This window comes from Anolis sagrei, chromosome 12 (genome assembly GCF_037176765.1).
Source record: "Anolis sagrei isolate rAnoSag1 chromosome 12, rAnoSag1.mat, whole genome shotgun sequence".
NCBI lineage: Eukaryota > Metazoa > Chordata > Lepidosauria > Squamata > Dactyloidae > Anolis > Anolis sagrei.
Window position 1 is genome coordinate 19658138 of NC_090032.1, and position 25298 is coordinate 19683435.

At 43.9% G+C, this 25298-nt stretch overlaps 1 protein-coding gene across 4 annotated transcripts in view; it reads left to right on the forward strand.

Moving 5' to 3' along the window:
• The first annotated feature begins 303 nt into the window (after positions 1 to 303).
• PCNX3 (pecanex 3) overlaps positions 304 to 25298 on the forward strand; it is a 103596-nt gene continuing 78601 nt past the window's right edge. For all 4 annotated transcript variants that reach the window (XM_067472535.1, XM_067472536.1, XM_067472537.1 and 1 more), the window contains exons 1-8: positions 304 to 1410; positions 11547 to 11740; positions 13419 to 13521; positions 16416 to 16455; positions 16705 to 16800; positions 19028 to 20320; positions 23878 to 23998; positions 24085 to 24254. In XM_067472535.1, the coding sequence (XP_067328636.1) occupies positions 1258 to 1410; positions 11547 to 11740; positions 13419 to 13521; positions 16416 to 16455; positions 16705 to 16800; positions 19028 to 20320; positions 23878 to 23998; positions 24085 to 24254 (2170 nt within the window). In that variant the 5' untranslated portion in view covers positions 304 to 1257. The remainder of the gene's footprint in view (positions 1411 to 11546; positions 11741 to 13418; positions 13522 to 16415; positions 16456 to 16704; positions 16801 to 19027; positions 20321 to 23877; positions 23999 to 24084; positions 24255 to 25298) is intronic.

Genomic DNA, 25298 nt, shown 5'->3' on the forward strand with positions numbered 1-25298 from the left:
GGTCTCTCTGGTTTAACTTTAGCTCAGGCTTCAAAAGGCCTAGCTTTTCCTCCTCCTGTTTTTTTGGGGGGAGGTCTCTGATTTAACTTTGGGGGGAGGTCTCTCTGATTTAACTTTATCTCAGGCTTCAAAAGGCCTAGCTTTCAAAGGGGTCTTTTTCCTCCGTGTCTGTGTGTGTCTGTTTTGGGGGGGGGGGTCGGGTCTCTCTGGTTTAACTTTAGCTCAGGCTTCAAAAGGCCTAGCTTGTCCTTCTGTTTTTTGTGAGGGGGGGTCGGGTCTCTCTGGTTTAACTTTGGTGGGGGGGGGGGGTCTCTCTGATTTAACTTTAGCCCAGGCTTCAAAAGGCCTAGCTTTTCCTCCTTGTTTTTTTGGGGGGGGAGGTCTCTCTGATTTAATTTTGGAGGGAGGTCTCGCTGATTTAACTTTAGCTCAGACTTTAAAAGGCCTAGCTTTCAAAGGGGTCTTTTTCCTCCTTGTGTGTGTGTGTGTTTTTGGGGGTGGTTGGGGTGGTCTCTCTAGTTTAACTTTAGCTCAGGCTTCAAAAAGCCTAGCTTTTCCTCCTTCTGTTTTTTGGGGGGAGGTCTCTCTCATTTCACTTTACCTCAGGCTTCAAAAGGCCTAGCTTTTCCTCCTCCTGTTTTTTGGGGGGGAGGTCTCTCTGGATTCACTTTAGCTCAGGCTTCAAAAGGCCTAGCTTTCAAAAGGGTCCCTTTTCATGCTTCTGTTTTTTTGTGGGGGAGGCTTCTCTGGATTCACTTTAGCTCAAAAGGCCTAGCTTTCAAAGGGATCTTTTTCCTCCTTGTGTCTCTCTTGATTCACTCTCTGGCCTTGCTTTTAAAGGCCTCCTTTTATTTTGGGGGATTCCTCCTTTCTTTTCGGGGGAGTCCAAAGGGAAACTGGCTCTTGAAGCCTCCCATCTCTATTTCTTGAAGCCAAAATGTCTTGAAGAGTGGAAAGGGAAGGGCCAATAGTGGCCACTCAGAGGCTGGACACTAGCCTTTCTGCCTCCATGGGGGTCAAGGCCTTCTAAGTAAGGGCCTCCCTCTATTTATTCCCATTGTCAAAGTAGGGGAGCAATTGCCTCCGAAATGGGGCCGAGGAGCAAGTTCTAGCCTCCCACCGGCCTCTGTGGACTCATGGGCCTGAAGTTGCCTTGATGAAGACATTTGTGAGGGTCAGCTTGGCAGTGCTGTTCCTTCAGGAGGAGGAGGAGGAGGAGGAAGAAGAAGAGGAAGAGGCGGCTCCATCAAGGAGGTCATGGGTTCGCAGGTGCTGCAGATCCTGCGCCAAGGCGTCTGGGCCTCGCTGACCGGCGGCTGGTTCTTCGACCCACACCAGAGCACCTTCTCCAATTGCTTCCACCTCTACACCTGGATCTTCTTGCTCATCTTCCCTTTTCTGCTCTACATGGTGAGTCTGCGCCAGGACGTCCATATGTTTCCAACCTTTGTGCTGTTGAGGAGGTTTGTGTTGTGTCTTTGTGGACAACAGGTTAAACATGAGCCAACAATGTGATGTGACAGCTTAAAAAGCCAATGGGATTTTGGTCTGCATAAATAGGAGTCTAGTGTATAGATCCAGGGAAGTCATGCTCCCCATGCTCTATTCTGCCTTGGTTAGACCACACATGGAATACTGTGTCCTATTCTGGGCACCACAATTGAAGGGAGATGTTGACTCTTACCTGGAATGTACTTACTTAGGCGATCCCTCATTGGACGAGTAGGATAGTCTTCCAGGATCAGTATTCTTGTGGATCTGTAGGTGGCTGTGGAGCCCTATTCTTGACCCGCATGTTCTCCCACAGTGAGGGCATTGGTTTCCAGGTGGAAGGCGGTCTCGGTTGGAGTTGGCTTGACACGCCTTCCTCTTGGCACGTTTCTCTCTTTCACCCTCCATTCATGCCTCTTCAAATTCTGCAGCACTGCTGGTCACAGCTGACCTCCAGCTGGAGCGCTCAAGGACCAGGGCTTCCCAGTTCTCAGTGTCTATGCCAGAGTTTTTAAGGTTGGCTTTGAGCCCATCTTTAAATCTCTTTTCCTGCCCACCAACATTCCGTTTTCCGTTCTTGAGTTCGGAGTAGAGCAACTGCTTTGGGAGACAGTGGTCGAGCATCCGGACAACGCGGCTAGTCCAGCGGAGTTGATGGCGGAGGACCATCGCTTCAGTGCTGGTGGTCTTTGCTTCTTCCAGCACGCTGACATCTGTCCACTTGTCTTCCCAAGAGATTTGCAGGATTTTCCAGGGGCAGTGCTGATGGAATAATTCCAGGAGTTGCATGTGACATCTGTAGACAGTCCACGTTTCGCAGTCATATAGCAGGGTTGGAAGGACAATAGCTTTATAAATAAGCACCTTGGTATCCCCATGGATGTCCCGGTCCTCAAACACTCTGCTTCATTCGGAAAAATGCTGCACTCGCAGAGCTCAGGCGGTGTTGTATTTCGGTGTTGATGTTGACTTCTGTAGGCAGTCCATGTCTCACAGGCATATAGCAGTGTTGGGAGGACAATAGCTTTATAAACGAGCCCCTTGGTCTCCCTATGGATGTCCCGGTTCTCAAACACTCTCTGCTTCATTCGGAAAAATGCTGCACTCGTAGGGCTCAGGCAGTGTTGTATTTCGGTGTCGATGTTGATTTTGGTGGAGAGGTGGCTGCCAAGGGAACAGAAATGGTCAACATTTTCTAATGTTACACCATTAAGCTGCACCTCTGGCATTGGAGAGGGATTAGCCAGTGACTGCTGGAATAGCACTTTGGTTTTCTCGATGTTCAATGACAGGCCGAGCTTCTTGTATGTTTCTGCGAAGGTGTTTAGAGTGGCCTGTAGATCTTCTTCTGAATGTGTCCAGAGGAGTGTGTCCAGAGGAGGGCGACTAAAATGATCAAGGGTTTGGAGAACAAGCCCTGTGAGGAGTGGCTTAAAGAGCTAGGCATGTTTACCCTGCAGAAGAGAAGGTTGAGAGGAGATATGATTGCCATGTTTAAATATCTGAAAGTGTATCATAAGGAAGTGTATCATATCAAAATGATCTTTACAGATTAGAGAGATGGGCCAAAACGAACAAAATGAAGTTCAGCAGTGAAAATGCAAGATACTCCACTTAGGCAGAAAAAAATGAAATGCAAAAATACAAAATGGGGGATGAAGAGAGGGGCCATGATGGCAGTTCCATCTTGCCTCCAGTGTCATCAGTTGGGACCCCCCCCCCCCCTTTGCACTGACCGCTGCTCTGAGATCAGAATGAAGAGAGGGGCCAGGAAGGCAGTTCCATCTTGTCTCCTACACTGTGCTTACAATATAATATAATACAATATAATATAATATATTGTATATACATATAATATTGATAATATTATACTATAATACAATATACTACTTCTAATAATATAATAGGTTGTTGTAGGTTTTTTCGGGCTATATGGCCATGGTCTAGAGGCATTCTCTCCTGACGTTTCGCCTGGATCTATGGCAAGCATCCTCAGAGGTAGTGAGGTCTGTTAGAACTAGGAAAAAGGGTTTATATATCTGTGGAATGATCAGGGTGGGACAAAGGACTCTTGTCTGCTGGAGCTTGGTGTGAATGTTTCAACTGATCACCTTGATTAGCATATAATGGCCTGACAGTGCCTGGAGCAAACTTTTGTTGAGAGGTGATTAGACATCCTTGTTTTATATATATAATATAATTATTTTATATTAAATGTAATATTACTAATAATATTATGATATAATGTTATAGTACGCTGTAATATATAATATTAATATTGTGCTATGATAATATAATATATTGTATTTACTTTTTGCTTGTAAGCCACTCTGACTCCCTTAAAGGGTGAGAAGGGCGGCATATAAATGTCGTAAATAAATAAATAAATATGTGTGGCTCGAGAGCAGTATGTGTAAAAAAGATCTTGGAGTCCTCGTGGACAACAAGAGCCAACAATGTGATGCGACAGCTTATGAAGCCAATGGGATTTTGGCCTGCATCAATAGGAGTCTAGTGTCTAGATCCAGGGAAGTCATGCTACCCTTCTATTCTGCCTTGGTCAGACCACACCTGGCTTCTCTAATGTCTCCGCATGGGAAGCTGGAGCTGACAGATGGGAGCTCACCCTGTCTCATGGATTCAAACTGCGGACCATTAGGTCAGCAGTTCAGTTACCAAACCATACTCGGATGCAGTTGGTTAATACATAGAACAGGGGTAGAATATCACCAGCAGTTTTTCATTCAGTTTCTTAGAAGTCTCACAGACTACAGTCTCTTCTAGAACATGGCCATATAGCCCAAAAAACCTACAGCAACCCCGTACAATCTCTGCTGGACCCTCATAAGCAACACTACTGTATGAACGCTGCCCCAGGTCAGATCCTCCTTAACAGTGACAACCCATTAGCCAACACTGTGATGTCGCAGGTAAAATAGCCAATGTGATTTTAGACTGCATCAAAAGGAGTATAGTGTTTAGACTGAGAGAAGTCATGGTGCCTCTCTATTCTGCTTTGGTTCAGAATGCTCTTTGATTGTAAATGAGCTATAAATCCCAGCAACGACAACTCCCAAAATCAATCCCCCCAAACCCCATCAGTATTCAAATGTGGTCATATCATGTATTTGTGCCAAATTTGGTCCAGTGAATGAAAATACACCTACATATCAGATATTTAGATTACTATTGATAATAGTAGCAAAATTAGTTATGAAATAGCAACGAAAATAATATTATGGTTGGGGAGGGGGTCATTACACCATGAGGAACGGTATTAAGGGGTCACGGCATTAGGAAGGTTGAGAAACACTGCCATAAGGAGAAGGGAGCAGGCTTGTTTTCTGCTGCCCTGGAAACAAGGGCTTGGAGCAAAGGGGTTAAATCCTATTCTATAGGATTCTATAGTAAAGGTAAAGGTTTTCCCCTGACATTAAGTCCAGTCATGTCTGACTCTGGGGTGTGGTGCTCATCTCCATTTCTAAGCCGAAGAGCCAGCGTTGTCCGTAGACACCTCCAAGGTCATGTGGCCGGCATGACTGCATGGAGTGCCGTTACCTTCCCGCCGGAGCGGTACCTATTGATCTACTCACATTTGCATGTCTTCGAACTGCTAGGTTGGCAGAAGCTAGGGCTGACAGCGGAAGCTCACGCCGCTCCCCGGAATCGAACTTGCGACCTTTCGATCAACAAGCTCAGCAGCTCAGTGCTTTAAACCACTGCGCCACCGGGGGCTCCTTATAGGATTCTATAGAATAATAATTTTATTTATTTATTTATTTATTTATTTGCGACATTTATATGCCGCCCTTCTCACCCCGAAGGGGACTCAGAGCGGCTTACAAGGTATATATACATACAATATATTATTAACATAGTACAAGATCAGTTTTAAATATTGCACTATCTCAATTATACTGTAATATTATTAGTAATATTCATGTGATATAAATATATAATTATAATATCATATTATTAGTAGTAGTATTATATTGCATTACATTACAATATTATAAATATTATATGTATACACAATATATTATATATTATATTATAACATATTATTAGAATAGCACAGGATTTAATATCCAAAGAGCACCTTCTATATAAATAAAAATGTGATGTTCTCAATTATACTGTAATATTATTAGTAATATTACATGTGATATAAATATATAATTATAATATTATATTATTAGTAGTAGTATTATATTGCATTACATTACAATATTATAAATGTTGATACTATTATTTATTTAATTATTTATCATGATATATTTTATTTATTTATTTATTTGCTGTATTTGTATACCGCCTTTCTCAGCGTAGGCAACTCAAGGGGGTTAACAGGGTAAAATTCAATGCTTATATTATAATTATATATTTTACATTACATGTAATTTTACTAATAATATTACAGTATAGCGATATAGTACAATATAATAGTAATATATGTTACTAATGTTGTGCTATGGTAATAATATAATATAGTGAAGAGAGGGGGCCCAGAAAGACAGTTCCATCTTGTCTCCTGTGTTATGTTAATACTAAATCCCAGCAACTACAATTCCCAAATGACAAAATCAATTTTTTTTGAGTGAAGGACATACATTGGGTTGTTAGGTGTCTTGTGCCCAAATTTGGTGTCAATTTGTCCAGTGGTTTTTGAGTTCTGTTAATCCCACAAACGAACATTACATTTTTATTTATATAGACTAGCCATCCCCTGCCACGTGTTGCTGTGGCCCAGTCTGGTGATCTGGAAAATAAAGTAATTTGAAAGTGTTGGTTTCTAATCAATGTAATTTCTTTATGCTTGTGGGTAAACTGTATTTCTTGCTGTTTCCTTGTCTAGTTTGCCTACTCTGGAACATGCAATATATAATTGTCCTTCTTTAGGGGTCCCTTTCAAATCTATGATATTATGTGTGTGTGTGTGAATCATATCTATCAACCTATATCTATGGCTAGATGGCTCTTTGTCAGAAGGGCTTTGATTACATTTTCTTGCCCTGGTTAAGGGAGTTGGACTGGATGGCCTTAAGTATTTTCTGTTGGTCATGGGGGTTCTGTGTGGGAAGTTTTGCCCAATTTTGTCGTTGGTGGGGTTCAGAATGCTCTTTGCTTGTAGGTGAACTATAATTCCCAGTAACTACAACTCTGAAATGTCAAAGCCTATTTCCCCCAAACTCCATCTGCTTTCATATTTGGGCATATGGAATATTTGTGCCAAGTTTGGTCCAGATCCATCATTGTTTGTGTCCACATTGCTCTCTGGATGTAGTTGAACTACAACTCCCAAACTCAAGGTCAATGCTCACCAAGTCCTTCTTGTGCTTTCTGTTGGTCATGGCAGTCCTGTTATGCCACGTTTGGTTCAATTCCGTCGTTGGTGGAGTTCAGAATGCTCTTTGATTGTTAGTGAACTACAAATCCCATCAACTACAACTCCAAAATCATAATTTATAGTTCACCTACAATCAAAAAGCATTCTGAACCCCACCAACAATGGAATTGAACCAAATTTGGCACACAGTTCTCCCAAGACCAACATAAAATACTGGAAGGGTTTGGTGGGCAGTGTCCTTTGGTTTTGGAGTTGTAGTTCACCTGCATCCAGAGATCACTGTGGACTCAAACAATGATGGATTTGGACCAAACTCTACATAATAAATAATAATAAATAATATGCCCAAATGTGAACACTGGTGGAGTTTGGGGAACATAGAATATTGACATTTGGGAGTTGTAGTTGCTGGGATTTACAATCACAGAGCATTCTGAAACCCACCAACGATAGAATTGGACCAAACCTCCCACACAGAACCCCTATGTGGGCCAAAGCAACGCGTGGCAAGGGACAGCTAATTAATGATAGATGTCTTCTATCCTGGCTCCATCTCAGTTTCCTGGCCAGATGTTGATCTTCTTGATTGGTGCTGATAAATGCGAGGCTTGTGTTGACTTCCTTTTTAACATTGTAAACATCGGGAAGGATGACTCATTCTTGATTCCGTTATGATTCACTGATGACAAATCTTGATAGTTTAGTCACACAGGTAGAATCATAGAGTTTGAAGTGACCACCCTGTCAAGAAGCAGGAAAATTGCATTCAAAGCAGCCCCGGCAGATGGCCATCCAGCCTCTGATTAAAAGCCTTCCAGAGAAGGAGCCTCCACCACATTTGGCTCCTGCTTGACCCCACGGCCATTGTACTGTGGGGTCCCACAGGGTTCAGTACTGTCCCATATCTTCTTAAATATATACATGAAGCCGTTGGGAGAGATCATCCGGAGTTTTGGGGTGCGGTGTCATCTGATCATAGAATCATAGAATCAAAGAGTTGGAAGAGACCTCATGGGCCATCCAGTCCAACCCCCTGCCAAGAAGCAGGAATATTGCATTCAAATCACCCCTGACAAATTGCCATCCAGCCTCTGCTTAAAAGCTTCCAAAGAAGGAGCCTCCACCACACTCCGGGACAGAGAGTTCCACTGCTGAATGGCTCTCACAGTCAGGAAGTTCTTCCTAATGTTCAGATGGAATCTCCTCTCTTGTAGTTTGAAGCCATTGTTCCGCGTCCTAGTCTCCAAGGAAGCAGAAAACAAGCTTGCTCCCTCCTCCCTGTGGCTTCCTCTCACATATTTATACATGGCTATCATATCTCCTCTCAGCCTTCTCTTCTTCAGGCTAAACATGCCCAGTTCCCTAAGCCGCTCCTCATAGGGCTTGTTCTCCAGACCCTTGATCATTTCATCGCCCTCCTCTGGACACATTCCAGCTTGTCAATATCTCTCTTGAGATGTCAATATCTCTCTTGATGATGTCCAACTCTGTCACTCCTTCCCACCTACTACTAAGGAGGCTGTTCACGTCCTGAACCAGTGCTTGGCCACTGTAACGGACTGGATGAGGGCGAACAAATTGAAACTAAATCCAGACAAGACAGAGGTCCTCCTGGTCAGTCGCAAGGCCAAACAGGGCATAGGGTTACAGTCTGTGCTTGACAGGGTTACACTCCCCCTGAAGGCGCAGGTTCGCAGCTTGGGAGTGATCCTGGACTCATTACTGGAAACCCAGGTCTCGGCGGTGGCCGGGAGAGCTTTTGCACAGTTAAAGCTTGTGCACCAGCTGCACCCATACCTTGGGAAGCTGGACTTGACCATGGTGGTACACGCTCTGGTTACATCCCCGTTTATTTTAAAAAAAATATATTTTATTGAACATTTTGCACATCAACACAAGGAAAGAGGGAGAACAATAACAAAGAGGATAGGAAAGTAGGAATCCCCAATACCCCCCAAAAAAGGAAAAAAGGAAAAAATCAAAGGGAAAAGAAAAAAAAGGGGGGGGGGGCACAAAAAACAAAATAGGGCCCAAAAAACAAAAACAAAAAAAAAGGAAAAAGAAAGCACACCTAAACTATTCTAAAATGACTTCCATTCCAGCCTCGGGATCTTCTCTCATTTCTTCTAAAACTAACTTATATTTTCTTAACCTCTAATGTTTTTCTATATTTTTCTTTTCATAGTCATAGAAAAAAGTCCAGTCTGTTCTCTTTAACGGTTTCCCGGTATTTTTCTTCAACAAAAAAGTTAATTCATCCATATCTCTTATTTCTATAACCTTTTCCCGCCATTCGTCCATAGTCGGAATCTGTTCATTTTTCCAATATTTGGCAAAGATAATCCTTGCTGCTGTAGTAAAATATGTGAGTAATTTGTCTTCATTCTCATCCAATTTTAAGTCTGAGTCCGTAAAACCTAGTAGATAATATTCCGGCTTCTTTTTAAACTTCCTCTTGAATATCTTTTGTAGTTCTTCATGAATTAATGACCAGAACTTAGATGTTTCTCTGCATGTCCACCACATGTGGTAAAATGTGCCGGATTGTTCACCACACTTCCAACATTTGTCTGAGACATTTTTATACATGTGACGTAATTTGTTTGGGGTCAGATACCATCTATAGAACATTTTATACCAATTTTCCTTCAAGTCCATGGCATAAGTATATCTCAACTATTTGTTCCATATTTGTTCCCATTCTCTAAATTGAATGGGCCTTCTCAAATTTTCCGCCCATTTAATCATACACACTTTCACCTGTTCAGTTTCCGTGAGCCATTGTACCAGTTTATTATAGAGTATTGTTACTACTTTCTTTCCAGCTTTTAATATTTTATCCCATGTGTTTTCCTCCCAGTCAAAACCAATTTTTTTGTCTTCTTTAAAATGTTCTTTAATTTGTAAATAATGTAACCAAGTAATATTACCAAAGAGGCTCTTAAGTTGTTCAAAAGGTTTAATCTCCATCTTCCCTTTATGTAGGATGTCTTTATATCTCGGCCATGCCCTCCATCCTAACAGTCTCCTTTGGTGGGCCTCCATTGCCGAGACCCATAGTGGTGTGGTTTTATACATCCCCGTTTAGACTACTGCAATGCTCTCTATGTGGGGTTGCCTTTGAAGACTGTTCGGAAGCTGCCATTAGTCCAACGCTCCGCAGCCAGGCTACTAATGGGAGCGGGGCACAACTCCCTTGTTGCGCCAGCTCCACTGGCTGCCAATTAGTGTTACAACTCAGAGTAGCTTTCACCTTGCTCCAGACACCACCACACCAAAGCTGTAGGCTTTGTAGTTCACTGAGAAAAAGGCAAAATCAAAACAAAGTATAAGAAATGCAAAAGTTCCATAGGCAGGACAAAGGCTTAAATGCAAAGACAGAGTTCCCAAGATCCAAAGGCAAAAACATGAAGCATAATCCTTTAGCAATGGTCAAACAAGAGTTCATTGAAAACAAGGCCCAAATCCCAGACTCAGGAAGCCAGAAGTGTGCTGCTAAAAGCCAAAGTTAATCCACAGAAGTTTGCATGAGAAGAGGCACGTTGGACTGACAACCCCTGCTTGTCAGCTAGAAGGCTAAATACCCTTTGCAGACATGAACGCATTGCGTTGACCTTTGGCACCCTTGGCTTCTCGCTTGCTAGCCAAGCGAGTGCTTCTCCGGAGCCTTAATTGCAGACGATCTTGTCTGCTCATTAATTCGTTATCTTCAAGGCTCTGCAACCCCTTATCTTGGTTCAGCTGGACCGGATCACTGTGGGAAGGCAAAGACGTCTCCACCTGGCCGTGTGGGATTTCACTCCCGTTATCAGTCTCACTAACATTCCTTTCCCCTGGGAACTGACTTGCTGTTTCTCCTTCAGCAGCCCCACCGTCAGCCCTGTCTGAAGCATGTACAGAAATCTGTAACCCATCGGCCTCCTCATCCTGTAGGAATTCTGGCTCGGAAGACCCACAGAGCTCAGCTTCAGACTCAGAGTCCAGCTATATGGTTCTGGCCCAGTTTACCTGTCCGAACGTATTCTCCCCTATGAACCATCAAGGTTGTTAAGATCGTCTGGAGAGGCCCTGCTCTCGATCCTGCCATCTTCGCAGTCGCGGCTGGTGGGGACGAGAGACAGGGCCTTTTCTGTGGTGGCTCCCCGGCTACGGAATTCCCTCCTGAAGGAAATTAGATCTGCTCCCTCCCTCCTGACCTTTAGGAAGCTAGTGAAAACCTGGCTGCGGAACGAGACCTTTGCAGAATGATGGGTGAATCCGATAATCGACCAAAGTATTGACCACAATATATCGACTGAGTTGGACATATTTTTATCTTGGCGAACGGCTTTTGTGTATTTATTTTATATGTATTGTTAATTTACTGTTATATGTTGCTTTAGATTTTTACTGTTTACCATTGAATTCTTGCTGTTAGCTGGTCTGAGTCCCTCTACGGAGGTGGAGAAGATCGGGATATAAAAGTTTTAAATAATAATAAATAATAATAAATTTGTCTTATCACTGTGCAGTTCTTATCACACTTTTCAGTTCTTATTAGCAACTTTTATTTACACTCCAGCAAGCAGGTAGTTAGTCATTACAGGCCTTAATATTTTAGTGGTGTTTACAAAACTATTAAGTCCAACAATACATCTTCCATACTTTCATTCATACTCACACATCATTTCAAATCTGCAATTATATTTTCGTGATATCTTAATGGCAGGTGATGCCTCCCAGCATTTATGTGGCGGGCGTGTATTGTGCCGTGGTGGCCACCTTCTTCACCACGGTCAAGACCATCAACTACCGCCTGCACACCATGTTCGACCAAGGAGAGATTGTGGAGAAGAACTCGGCCCTGGCAGAGGCAGCCAAGACAGAGGACGGGGCTACGGCCGATGACGGCAACCTAGCCAGGTATGTAGCATTGTGGAATCATATAACTGGAAGGAACCCCAAGTGCTGTTCAGTCCAAAACCCATTCTTCCAGGTAGAAAGACACCATCAAAGCCCTCCCAACAGAGAGCCACCCAGGCTCTTATAAAAAAATATCCAGGGAAGGAAACACCAAGGCTGCATAATCCACTACCAAACAGATGCAGGTGAAACTTCAGGAAAGAAAGCTACTGGACCATGGCCATACAGGCTGAAAAACTCTCCAACACAATCTGAGATCCTTTCCAATAATTAAACATGGCTGAGAAGGGACAATACCACGTCACTTCTCAGCCCTAGTGAATTATGGTATCCCAGCATGTCAGGCTTTCACAATCTGACTCTTACAGCAAAGGCAACTTGTTCCCCTACCACGTCTTTAGATCCACAAGAGCATATATACATCTTCTTTCTTCTATATATATATAAATGCTCTGTGCGTAATGAGTACCTTAAAAACAAAAGAACCAATGAACAAAATCACACCAAATCTGGCATCAAAATGTCTCACAACACAAGGAGTGACCATCACTGAAAAAATTATGACTTTGTCATTTGGGAGTTGTAGTTGTTGGGATTTATAGTTCACCTATAATCAAAGAGCATTCTGAACTCCACCAATGATGGAATTGAACCAAACTTGGAACACAGAACTCCCATGACCAACAGAAAATACTAGAAGGGTTTGGTGGGCACAACAAGATCCTTTGGTTTTGGAGTTGTAGTTCACCTACATCCAGAGATCACTGTGGACTCAAACAATGATGGTTCTGGACCAAACTCTACACGAATACTCAATATGCCCAAATGTGAACACTGGTGGAGTTTGGGGAAAGAAAGCTACTGAATATAAATAGAATCTTGGCATTTGGGAGTTGTAGTTGCTTGGATTTGTAGTTCACCTACAATCACCTATAATCACAGAGCATTCTGAACCCGACCAACGATAGAATTGGGCCAAACCTCCCACACAGAACCTCCATGACCACCAGAGTGGTCCACAGCAACACATGGCAGGGAATGGCTAGTATTTTATATATTGTTATATAGATTACCGGGGCCGACCAAGGGCAAGATGGATGGATGGCATCCTTGAAGTGACTGGACTGACCTTGAAGGAGCTGGGGGTGGTGACGGCCGACAGGGAGCTCTGGCTTGGGCTGGTCCATGAGGTCACGACTGAACGAATGAACAACAGCAACAACAATAGATTACTATATAATACGTTACTATTATATATTACTACATAATACAGATTAAATAGACTTACAGAATAGAGTTGGAAGGGACAGTCAAGAAGGAACGGGAGAAGGAGGGAAAGAAAGAAGGAATGAAGGAGGGGAAGAAGAGAAGGAGGGAGGGAAAGAAGGAAGGAAAGAAAGGTAGAGAAGCAAGGAAGGAGAGAAGGAAATAAAAAAGTGGAAAGAAAAAGACAGGGAAGGAGGGAAGGATGTAAATAAAGAGCAAAGAAAGGGAGGAAAGAAGTAGAGATGGAGGAAAGAAGATAAATAGGAAGGGAAAGAAAAAGAGGAAAGGAAGAAGAGAAAAAAAGGGGGGGAAGGTTGGCCACAGCTATGCATGGCGGGTACAGCTAGTATATTATATAGATAAACATTTTGGACTTCCATTATGCTTGCGTTTGTCTTCTTTCTCCTTCCAGAGACCCAGGCGGGGTGGAGATGACGGTTTTCCGAAAAGTCAGTTCCACGCCTCCGGTGCGTTGCAGCTCCCAGCATTCCGTGTTTGGCTTCAATCAGGTCATGGTAAGAAGAAGGGAACTTGGTTTGGGTATCGCTTGGTATCACTTCCTCCAGGTTGAAGATTAGCGATGGAAAACAAGGGTGCAATCACCCCTTTCTAATGACATCGCAGGGGAATTGGTGCTTAATTTTTCAACTGCTGAGCAACGGAACGAACTACAGTAGAGTCTCGCTTATCCGACATCAACGGGCCGGCGGATTTTATATATTTATCATGTCAGGAGCAAACCAAACAGCTGTATTGCATTTTTTAACAAACAAACAAACAAAACACAAAGTTTGCAAGATTGATAGTTGATTAAATGTCCTTTGACCAGTAACTGGCCACTTGGAGTGCCTCTGGTGTTACTATAAGAAGGTCCTTTTGCAGCTCACAGATGGTAATGTTGTCATCACCAATAGTTTTTAAGTCCAGGCCAAGGTCTTTAGGCACTGCAACCAGTGTACCGATTACCACTGGGCTCACCTTGACTGGCTTATGCCAGAGTCGTCGTCGTCATCGTCGTCTCCTCCTCCTCCTCCTCCTTCTTCTTATTATTATTAACACAACAAGATTAGTACACAGCAACTAAGGTCACTCTGCTGGCTGTTGTATTGGATCACACGTTGGACGCTTGCCAAATGTCTAGGACTATGTGATGTATCGGCCAATAATGCATGGCCTTTTGCAATTGAGAGATGATAATTTGGTCACTGCCGATTGTTTTTAAGTGCAGGCCAAAGTCTTTAGGCACTACACCCAGTGTGCCGATCACCACTGGGACCACCTTGACTGGTTTGTGCCAGAGTCTTTGCAGTTCGATTTTTAAATTACTGTATTAAATTAAATTATTATTGACACAAAAGCACAGTATGTCACAGCAAACGAGATCTCTATGCTGGATTTCGTATCACAGAATCACAAGTCGAACACTTCCCAAGCATCTAGGACTGTGTGATGTATTTTCGAATGATGTGCACAGATCCAAGTCAAGGTGGCCTTTTGCAGTTGACAGATTGTGATTTTGTCAATGTGTATTGTTTCCAAATGCCGGCTGAGATCTTTTGGCATGGCAATGACCACTGGGACCACCTGGACTGGTTGATGCCAGAGCCTTTGCAGTTAGATTTTGAGGTCTTGATAGTGGCTGAGTTTTTCCTGCTGTTTTTCCTCAATGTGACTGTCACCTGGTATGGAGACATCAATAATTTTTTTTTCTTTTCCACAGTTGTGATGTCTGGCGTGTTGTGTCCCAAAACTTTGTCAGTCTGGATTCGAAAGTCCCACAGTATTTTTGAGTGTTTATTTTCCACGACCTTTGTGGGTTTATGATCCCACTAATTCTTTCCTGCTGGCAGGTGGTCCTTGTGACATAAGTTCCAGTGAATCATCTGGGCCACAGAGTTGTGCCTCTGTTTGTAGTCCGTCTGTGCGATTTTCTTGCAACAGCTGAGGAAATGGTCCATGGTTTCATCCGCTTCCTTGCACAGTCTGCATTTTGTGTTATCCGCTGATTTTTCAATCCTGGCCTGAATGGCCTTGGTTCTGATGGCTTGCTCCTGGGCTGCAAGAATCAGGCCTTCTTCTGTTTCCTTCTTCAGGGTTCCATTCATGAGCCATCACCAGGTCTTCCCCTTGTCAACTTTTCCTCCAATCTTCTCAAGGAACTGCCCATGCAAGGCTTTGTTGTGCCAGCTTTCAGCTCTGGTCTGGAGTGCAGTTTTCTTGTACTGACTCTTTGTCTGCTGTGCTTTGAGACGTTTCCAATTGACTTCAATTAAAGCAGGTTCTTGGCTTTCCTTGCCATCTTCTGCCAGGGCATCATATTTTTCTTCTTCGACTGCTTGTTTGACTTGTAAGAGTCCTCTTCCACCAGACTTTCTAGGCAGATTGAGCCGGTCAACATCACTGCAAGGATGTAATGAATTGTGAATGGTCATGAGTTTGCCTGTTTTTCTGACCAAATTGTCCAGTTCTGCCTGCGTCCAGTTTATAATGCTAGCAGTATATCTTATGACAGGTATGGCCCAGGTGTTGATGGCCTTGATGGTGTTGCCTCCATTGAGTTTGCTTTTGAGGATTTTTCTGACCCTTTGAACGGATTCTTTGCTGACCACAGTTTTCACATGTTCATGTTTGATGTTGTCCAGCTGTAGTCTGCCCAGGTATTTATAGGCCTTTGGCTGGTGACACTTGATCGCTTGGCCATTGGGCATATTTATGGATTTCAATTCAATTCACTTTCAATTATTCTTCCCTTCTTCAGCGCCACTGTCAAGCATTTGTCCAAACCAAACTCCATGTTGGTATCCATGCTAAAGATTCGGTACAGTGTTAGTCAGAGACTGGATTTCAGTTTCGGTTTTCCCATTCAGCTTCAGGTCATCCATGTACAGCAGATGTGAAATTTTGTGAGATCTCTGAGACGTGTGATAGCCGAGGTTTGTTTGTTGTAAGATTGTTGACAAAGAGATCATGGCAATGATGAAAAGCAGTGGGGACAATGAGTCTCCCTGGAAAATTCCTCTCCTGATGTTGACAAGTCCATAGTTTTCATTTCCAACAAACAGTTCAGTTTTCCAGTGCTATTATTATTATTATTATTATTATTATTATTATTATAAAAACATTATCAAAACACAGCCTAGACCTGAGCTTGGAAATAATATCCTTGGGAGCCGTAACTCCCACAAACCCCTCCAAGATGCTGAGATTTTGTGGGAGTTGTAGTCCAACATCATAATATTTCCATTATTATTATATCAATTACTCATTTGGGCTCGAAATGAGAAGCTTCCCTCTCAGGCGATTCTGACCCAAAAGGAAAAAGGACTGGTTAGCTTCCGTTCGCACTCACATAGAAGCCCAGCTCGTGATCCTTTCGTGAAGGAGTAATTCGAACCTATTTCTTCTCTAGGATCTTCTGCCGCAGTTGGAGGACGGTGCCTCGGCAAGAGGTAAGTATGAACCGGGACACAATCCACCTTCCCAGATTTTCAGAATATCTGGGAATCACCTTTGCCAAGGATTGCCTGCTTGTGTGGGGTGCCGTGCAATGGATACTGCTGCTTTTGATATTCCAAATCCCTGTGTGTGCTTCCCTCCTCTTCTTCTACTTTCTGGCTAACCCTTTCCTAAAATTGGGTAGGAAGCAAAGTCTCCCAACAGGGTTTACCTTCCTCGTGTTTGCACTTTTTGCCCCATAGACATCAAAGAGCTGGTGCGCGAGCAAGGCAGCAACAACGTCATCGTCACCTCAGCTGATCGGGAGATGCTTCAGCGCTGTTCACCTGAGAACTGTGGTAGGCCCTTGCCATTTCCTTCTGCTAGAATAATATATATAACACTAGCTGTCCCCTACCACACGTTGCTGTGGCCCAGTCTGTGTATATGTGTTTTGTGTGTATATATATTTGTGTATTTATCTGTGTTTGCGTGTGTATGTATGTGTGTGTGTGTATATATATATATATATATATATATATATGGGTGTGTGTGTGTGTGTGTTTATTTATTTATTTAGTACACTTGTATACCGCTAATATCTCAGCCTAAAACGGTGACTCATTGCGGTTTACAACATTATTATAATATTATTATATTTTGTTATATATATAGCATTATTTTATATCATGCGTGTGTGTATATATATATATATATATATGGGCGTATATATGTGTGGGTGTATATATATGTATATATATTTGTGTATTTGTGTGTTTATATATTTACATGCATATTGTGTATATGTGTGTGCTTGTCTATATGCATATATGTGTGTGTATGTGTTTATGTATATATATGCATGCATGTATGTATATATGTGCATGCATGTGTGCATGTGTATTTGATATGTGTGTATATATGTATATTTGTGTGTTTATATATTTACATGCATATTGTGTATATGTGTGTGCTTGCCTATATGCATATTTGTGTGTATATATGTGTATATGTATATATGTATGTGTGCATCCGTATATGTATGTGTGTATATATGTATATTTGTGTGTTTATATGTTTACATGCATATCGTGTATAAGTGTGTGCTTGTCTATATGCATATTTGTGAGTGTATATGTGTGTATGTATGTGTATATGTATATATGTATGTGTGCATGTATATATGTGGGTATATATGTATATTTGTGTGTGCATGTGTGTATATGTGTGTATGTGTATATTTGTGTATATGTGTATATGTGTATATATGTATGTTTGTGCATATATATACGAATGTGTGCATGTGTATATGTATATGACTGTATGTGTATATGTATATATGATGTATTTTGTGGTTTTTTAAGTCTGCTCCGCTGGGGTTTTGTGTGTGTGTGTTTTAGGGGTGATGGACACTTGTTGGATTGTTAGGTGTCTTGTGTCCAAATTTCATGTCAATTCGTCCAGTGGTTTTTGAGTTATGTTAATCCCACAAACGAACATTCCATTTTTATTTATATAGATATATATAATAATATATATAATAATACATATTATTGTATAGTATAACAATATAATGTAATAATTAAGTTATAACCATAATATTATAATGATGTCATATAGCATAATTAATATAATGTAATAATTATTATTATATAATATTATAATTGTTATATACAATATAATATAATATAGGATAGTGATGTAATAATAATATTATTATAGCATGATATAAAATAATGCTATATATAAAACAAAATATAATAATATTATAATAATTATTTACATATATATGATATAATAACATATCATAATGATATAAAATAACAATGCTATATATAATAAAATAATATTATGATAATTATTAGCATAAATAATATTTATTATTATTATTACTTATTATTGTTATGTGTGTGTAATATTTGCATAACCGCATGGAGTGCCGTTACCTTCCCGCCGGAGCGGTAGCTATTGATCTACTCACATTTGCTTGTTTTCAAACTGCTAGGTTGGCAGAAGCTGGCGCTGACAGCGGGAGCTCACTCCATTCCCCGCATTTGAATCTGAGACCTTTTGGTCAGCAAGTTCAGCAGCTCAGCACTTTAACCCACTGCACCAGCAGTGGCTCCAAAAACAAATGTAGCGAGACATAAATCAATGGGAGAGAAATTTTATCATTTTGGGGACACCACCAAGAAGGCCCTGTCTCTTATAGATGTTATTATTATTATTACTTATTATTGTTATGTGTGTGTAATATTTGCATAACCGCATGGAATGACGTTACCTTCCCGCCAGAGTGGTACCTATTGATCTACTCACATTTGCATGTTTTCGAACTGCTAGGTTGGCAGAAGCTGGCGCTAACAGCAGGAGCTCTCTCCATTCCGCGCATTTGAATGTGAGACCTTTTGGTCAGCAAGTTCAGCAGCTCAGCGCTTTAACCCACTGCTCCAGCAGTGGATCCAAAAACAAATGTAGCGAGACATAAATCAATGGGAGAGAAATTTCACCATTTTGGAGAAACCACCAAGAAGGCCCCGTCTCTTATCGATGTCAACATAACGCTTTGTTTTTCTCCCTCTGCAGTTGGTGATGTTTCAGCAGTACCTACCGACTTGGAAGGCGCAAGTAGCAGCCTCCTGCCTCTTCCTAAGACGGAGCCCCCACCCAGCGGCCGAAAGCAGCCTCCCGCGCTCCCTATCCAGACCTCAATCCAGAGCACGGACTCCTCGGAACAGTCTCCTCCGGCCGGGGCAGGATTGCAAGCGCCCCGCTGGACCGCCAGCGAGTCTGAGAGCGTGGGGGACACGCCGCTGAGCCCTCTGATCAAGAGCAGCTTAAGTGAGGAGCTCAGCCAGAGCTTCCTGAGCCTGGCCCTGCCGGAGACCGGGAGCCGTCGAGAGAAGCGCCGCTCCGGAGCGGAGTACCAACCCTTGGAGCCCCGGCCGGAGCGTCCCCTCAAGGCCGGCTCCTCCGACAGCTGCTTCAGCGGCACCGACAAAGAGACGCCCAGCACTTTGAGCAGCTACCGCAGCGAGAAAACCAACTCCACGCACTTGGACAGCCCCTCTTTGGGGGCGGGCGCCGGGGAGGGCCCGCCGGGGAAGGAGCCAGGGATCGGCATGTCTCCGCCGCCCGACGGAGGCAGCGACACGGATGCCCTCTCGGACAGCGAGCTGCTCCGGTCTCCAGAGCTGGGCCTCCTCGGAGAGCTGAGCTTCGACACGCAGAACACCCTCAACTCCCTGGAAACGGTCAAAGGCGACGGGGAGCTGTGGGGCGGGCCCGAGCCGGAGCAAGTGGTCCGCCCCAAGGAGCTGGGCCTCAAGAGCCGCCGGCACCTCTCCCGCAAGCACGGCAGCGCCTACATGCCCATGCGGACCCTCCTGGACAGCAAGGCCTACGCGGAAGGCTTCTTCGCGGACGAGGATTCCAGCGACTGCAGCGACTTGAGCCGGGCCTCCAGCCTGCACTCCCAGCACAACTACAGCTCCGACACTTCCTCCAGCACTTCCTGCTACTCGCCCGAGCGCCACCCGCCCTCCCAGCACGGCAAGCAGGGCCGCTCCATGGCCGAGGCCAAGCCCCCGCCTCCTCCGCCCCCCGAGGGCGCCGTCCTTCTGCCCAAACGTTCCCACTACGCCCACCGGACAGGCAGCACCGCCAGCGCCAAGACCCACGCCCGGGTGCTCAGCATGGACGGCAACCACGTGGCCGACGGGAAGCTCCTCGGGTCCCTCACCGTCTCCAAGTCGGATTTGGAGGCCCACGCGGGGAGGTTGACCGTGGAGCAGGAATCGGCCAGCACCGTGCGCAGCCAGTCGGCCAACCAGCCGGGTTGGAGAGGGGAGCTGCAGGCCGAAGGGGCGGTCGGAGGGGGTAAGTTCCCCCTCTTAATGTGTCTCTGCTTCTTGTAATTTTTACATTGTTATGTATGCATATGTTTTAGGTAAACATAGAATCCTAGAATCAAAGAGTTGGAAGAGACCTCATGGGCCATCCAGTCCAACCCCAATCTGCCAAGAAGCAGGAATATTGCATTCAAATCACCCCTGACAGATGGCCATCCAGCCTCTGTTTAAAAGCTACCAAAGAAGGAGCCTCCACCATACTCCGGGGCAGAGAGTTCCACTGCTGAACAGCTCTCAGTCATAGAATCATAGAGTTGGAAGAGACCTTGAGGGCCATCCAGTCCAACCCCAATCTGCCAAGAAGCAGGAATATTGCATTCAAATCACCCCTGACAAATGGCCATCCAGCCTCTGCTTAAAAGCTTCCAAAGAAGGAGCCTCCACCACACTCCGGGGCAGAGAGTTCCACTGCTGAACGGCTCTCACAGTCAGGAAGTTCTTCCTAATGTTCAGATGGAATCTCCTCTCTTGTAGTTTGAAGCCATTGTTCCATTGCGTCCTAGTCTCCAAGGAAGCAGAAAACAAGCTTGCTCCCTCCTCCCTGTGGCTATTGTTTATTGTTCGCGTTTTGGGTTTGCGTTTTGGTTTTTTCTTTATTGTAATTGTTGTTTGGCTTGGCCTCATGTAAGCCGCTCCGAATCCCCATCGGGGAGATGGTATTTATTTATTTGTTTATTTATCGTGTCATTCGCAACCAGAACATTGTATTACATTTCTAACAGAACAAAACAGACAAACAGATAAAAAAAATCAAAAAACACAAATTTTGCAAACTTGGTAGCTGGTTAAATGTCCTTTGATCAGTATCTGGCCATTTGGAGTGCTTCTGGTGTTGCCGCAAGAAGGTCCTCCCTTGTGCATGTAGCAGGGCTCAGGTTGCATTGCAGCAGGTGGTCAGTGGTTTGCTCTTCTCCGCACTCGCATGTCGTGGATTCCACTTTGTGGCCCCATTTCTGAAGGTTGGCTCTGCATCTCGTGGTGCCAGAGCGCAGTCTGTTCAGCGCCTTCCAAGTCGCCCAGTCTTCTGTGTGCCCAGGGGGGAGTCTCTCATCTGGTATCACCCACGGATTGAGGTGCTGGGTTTGAACCTGCCACTTTTGGGCTCTTGCTTGCTGAGGTGTTCCAGCGAGTGTCTCTGTAGATCTAAGAAAACTATTTCTTGATTTAAGTAGTTGACGTGCTGGCTGATACCCAAACAAGGGATGAGGAGGAGATGTTTCTGCCTTGGTCCTTTCACTATTGGCTGCTACTTCCCGGCGGATGTCAGGTGGTGCAATACCGGCTAAGCAGTGTCATTTCTCCAGTGGTGTAAGGCGCAGACACCCTGTGATAATGCGGCATGTCTCATTAAGAGCCACATCCACTGTTTTAGCGTGGTGAGATGTGTTCTACACTGGGCATGCCTACTCAGCAGCAGAGTAGCATAGCGCAAGGGCAGATGTCTTCACTGTGTCTGGTTGTGATCCCCAGGTTGTGCCAGTCAGCTTTCGTATGATATTGTTTCTAGCACCCACTTTTTGCTTGATGTTCAGGCAGTGCTTCTTGTAGGTCAGAGCACGGTCCAGAGTGACTCCCAGGTATTTGGGTGTGTTGCAATTCTACAGTGGGATTCCTTCCCAGGTAATCCTCAGAGCTCGGGATGTTTATCTGTTCTTAAGCTGAAAGGCACATGTCTGTGTTTTAGATGGATTAGGGATCAGTTGGTTTTCCCTGTAATAGGCAGTAAGAGCACCTAGAGCTTCGGAGAGCTTCTGTTCAACCATCTCAAAGCTCCCTGCTTGAGTGGTGATGGCACGATCATCTGCATAGATGAAACTCTCTGTCCCTTCTGGCAGTGGCTGGTCATTTGTGTAGATGTTGAACATGGATGGAGCAAGCACGCTCCCCCGAGGCAGGCTGTTCTTCTGTTTCCGCCATCTGCTTCTCTGGCCCTGGCACTCAACAAAGAAGCTCCTGTTTTGTAGCAGGTTTCCTCTGAGGCCGGTGAGGTGGTCGTCCTTTGTGAGGCTATACATTTTTCTCAGGAGGAGGCGGTGGTTCACAGTATCATAAGCTGCTGACAAGTCTATGAAGACAGATCCTGTGATCTGCTGCCTTTCAAAGCCATCTTCTCTGTGCTGAGTCAGGTTCAGCATTATTATTATTATTAATATTATTAATATTATTAATATTATTAATATTATTATTTGTCCTCTAAATGCAGTATCTATAGTGTTGCCCCTATGATGCACTTTCCCCCGTCCTAAACTGAAATCCAACCTCACTGTTTATCCTTTTTGGGCTTCCCTCAATTACATGAGTCCCTCTAAGGGTGAGAGAAGTGGTATATAAATACTGTAAATAAATAAATAATATTTTCTATTCCTACCTCATCCATAAAATATTTTATTATTTATTTATTCACGACATTTATATGCTATCCTTCTCACCCCGAAGGGGACTCAGAGCGGCTTACAAGATAGATAGATAGATAGATAGATAGATAGATATACACACACACACATACATATACATTATTTTATTTATTTTATTTCATCTACTTATACCCCGCCCTTCTCACCCCGGGGGGGACTCAGGGCGGCTTACAGGAAAGGCACAATTAGATGCCCAAAACACACAACAAACAATACAAAATATAACAATTCAACAATTAAAATAAAACATCAATACCTAATAAAATCATAAAAACTATCTCATGTCAGAGTCCATATATCAGAGTCCATATATCCATTCCATTCCATTGTCCTTGTCTATCGACAGGTCCTTTAGTTAGTTGTCAGCATGGCCAAAAGCTTGGTCCCACATCCAGGTCTTTAGTTTTTTCCTAAACGCTAGAAGGGAAGTCGTCGATCTGATCTCCCCGGGGAGTGAATTCCATAGGTGGGGGGCCACCACTGAGAAGGCCCTGCTCCTCATCCCCGCCAGCCTCACTTGTGCCACTGGCGGGGTCGAGAGCAGGGCCTCCCCAGAAGATCTTAAACTTCGAGGTGGGATGTAGAGGGAGATCCGTTCGGGCAAATACACTGGGCCGGAACCATATAGGGTTTTGTAGGTCAAAACCAGCACTTTGAATTGTGCTCGGAATTGGATCAGCAGCCAGTGGAGCTGACGCAACAGGGGGGTGGTGTGCTCCCTGTACGCCGCTCCGGTGAGCAATCTGGCTGCTTCTCGCTGGACTAGTTGAGAAGCATACAATATATTATATTATTAGCATAGTACAATATCCGTATTAAATATTACTATATTGTACTATGCCATTATATTGTAATATTATTAGTAATATTACGTGTAACGTAAATATATAATTTTAATATCATATTATTAGTAGTAGTAAAATTATATTGCATTACATTATAATATTATAAATATATGTATATACAATATATTATATTACATTAACAATATATTTTACCTCGTCCATTTGGCCTGCCCATTCTGTTTGATTTTATATTGGGTTTATTGTAATGTTAGTATCTGCTTCAATCCCAAAATGAAATAACTGAATTAATATTGCCGCTACCGCAGGGGAAGACGGTCCCAAACCTGACCGATCGAGCAGCTCGAAGCGCATGCAGGCCATGAGGCGGCGTCACAACGCGGGCAGCAACCCCACGCCTCCGTCTTCGGTGATGGGATCCCCACCCAGGTAAGCCTTCTCCCTTCGCCTGTTTTCAGTGTCATTTGACCGGATGTGGATATGGCTGTTCACCGCCTGACTCCCCTTTTGTGCAGCCTCCAGGATTTGCAGCGGGGCCGTGCCTCCTCGCATTCCCGGGCGCTCACCCTCCCCTCGGCCCTGCAGTTCGCCAGCTCCCTCCTGCTTCCTCGCGGCGCCATCCACGAAGCCTGCAACTTCGATGACACCTCGGAGGGGGCCGTGCATTATTTCTACGATGAGAGTGGTGAGTGGGGTGCGGCGGAGGGAAAGCGGGGGATGCATTGCCTCAAGCACCAGGCAGTATAATATAATATAATATATTGTATATACATATAATATTTATATTATTATTATTATTTTATTTTATTTATTTACTGTACTTGTAGACCGCCGTTCTCAGCCCTAGGGCGACTCATGGCGGTGTAAAACATATAAAAACAAATTACAATATAGGCAATATCACAAACAACAATAACAACATCACTATCAATAATACAATTACACTAAATCATTCGCGACGTCTCATCATAGAATCACAGTCCAATCTCGTTATCCATGTTCCGTTCCAATCGTCATTGCCAATTGTTGTAGCACTTAATCAAACGCCTTCTCAAACAACCACGTCTTTAGTCTCTTGCGGAATGTCATAAGGGAGGGCGCCTGTCTGATGTCTACAGGGAGGGTGTTCCACAGCCGGGGGGCCACCACCGAGAAGGCCCTATCCCTCGTCCCCACCAAGCGTGCCTGTGAGGCAGGTGGGATCGAGAGAAGGGCCTCCCCAGACGATCTCAAAGTCCTCGTGGGCTCATAGGCCGAGATGCGGTCAGACAGGTATTTTGGGCCGGAACCGTTTAGGGCTTTGTAGGCCAACACCAACACCTTGAATTGGGCCCGGTAGCAGATCGGCAGCCAGTGGAGCTGGGACAACAAGGGCGTTGTATGCTCCTTGCGTCCTGCTCCCGTTAGTAACATGGCTGCCGCGCGCTGGACTAGCTGGAGCTTCCGGGCCGTCTTCAAGGGCAGCCCCATGTAGAGAGCGTTGCAGTAGTCAAGGCAGGATGTGACCAGAGCGTGTACTACTGTGGCCAAGTTAGACTTCTCGAGGTACTATATTATAATATTATAAAGTAATACAATATAATACTAATAAGTTATTTCTCGTGTCAGGGCAGCCAGTCAATTATATTACATTTCTAACAGAACAAAGCAAACAAACAGAGAAAATACGAAATGTGTGAGTTTGGTAGTTGATTAAATGTCCTTTGACCAGTCTCTGGCCACTTGGAGT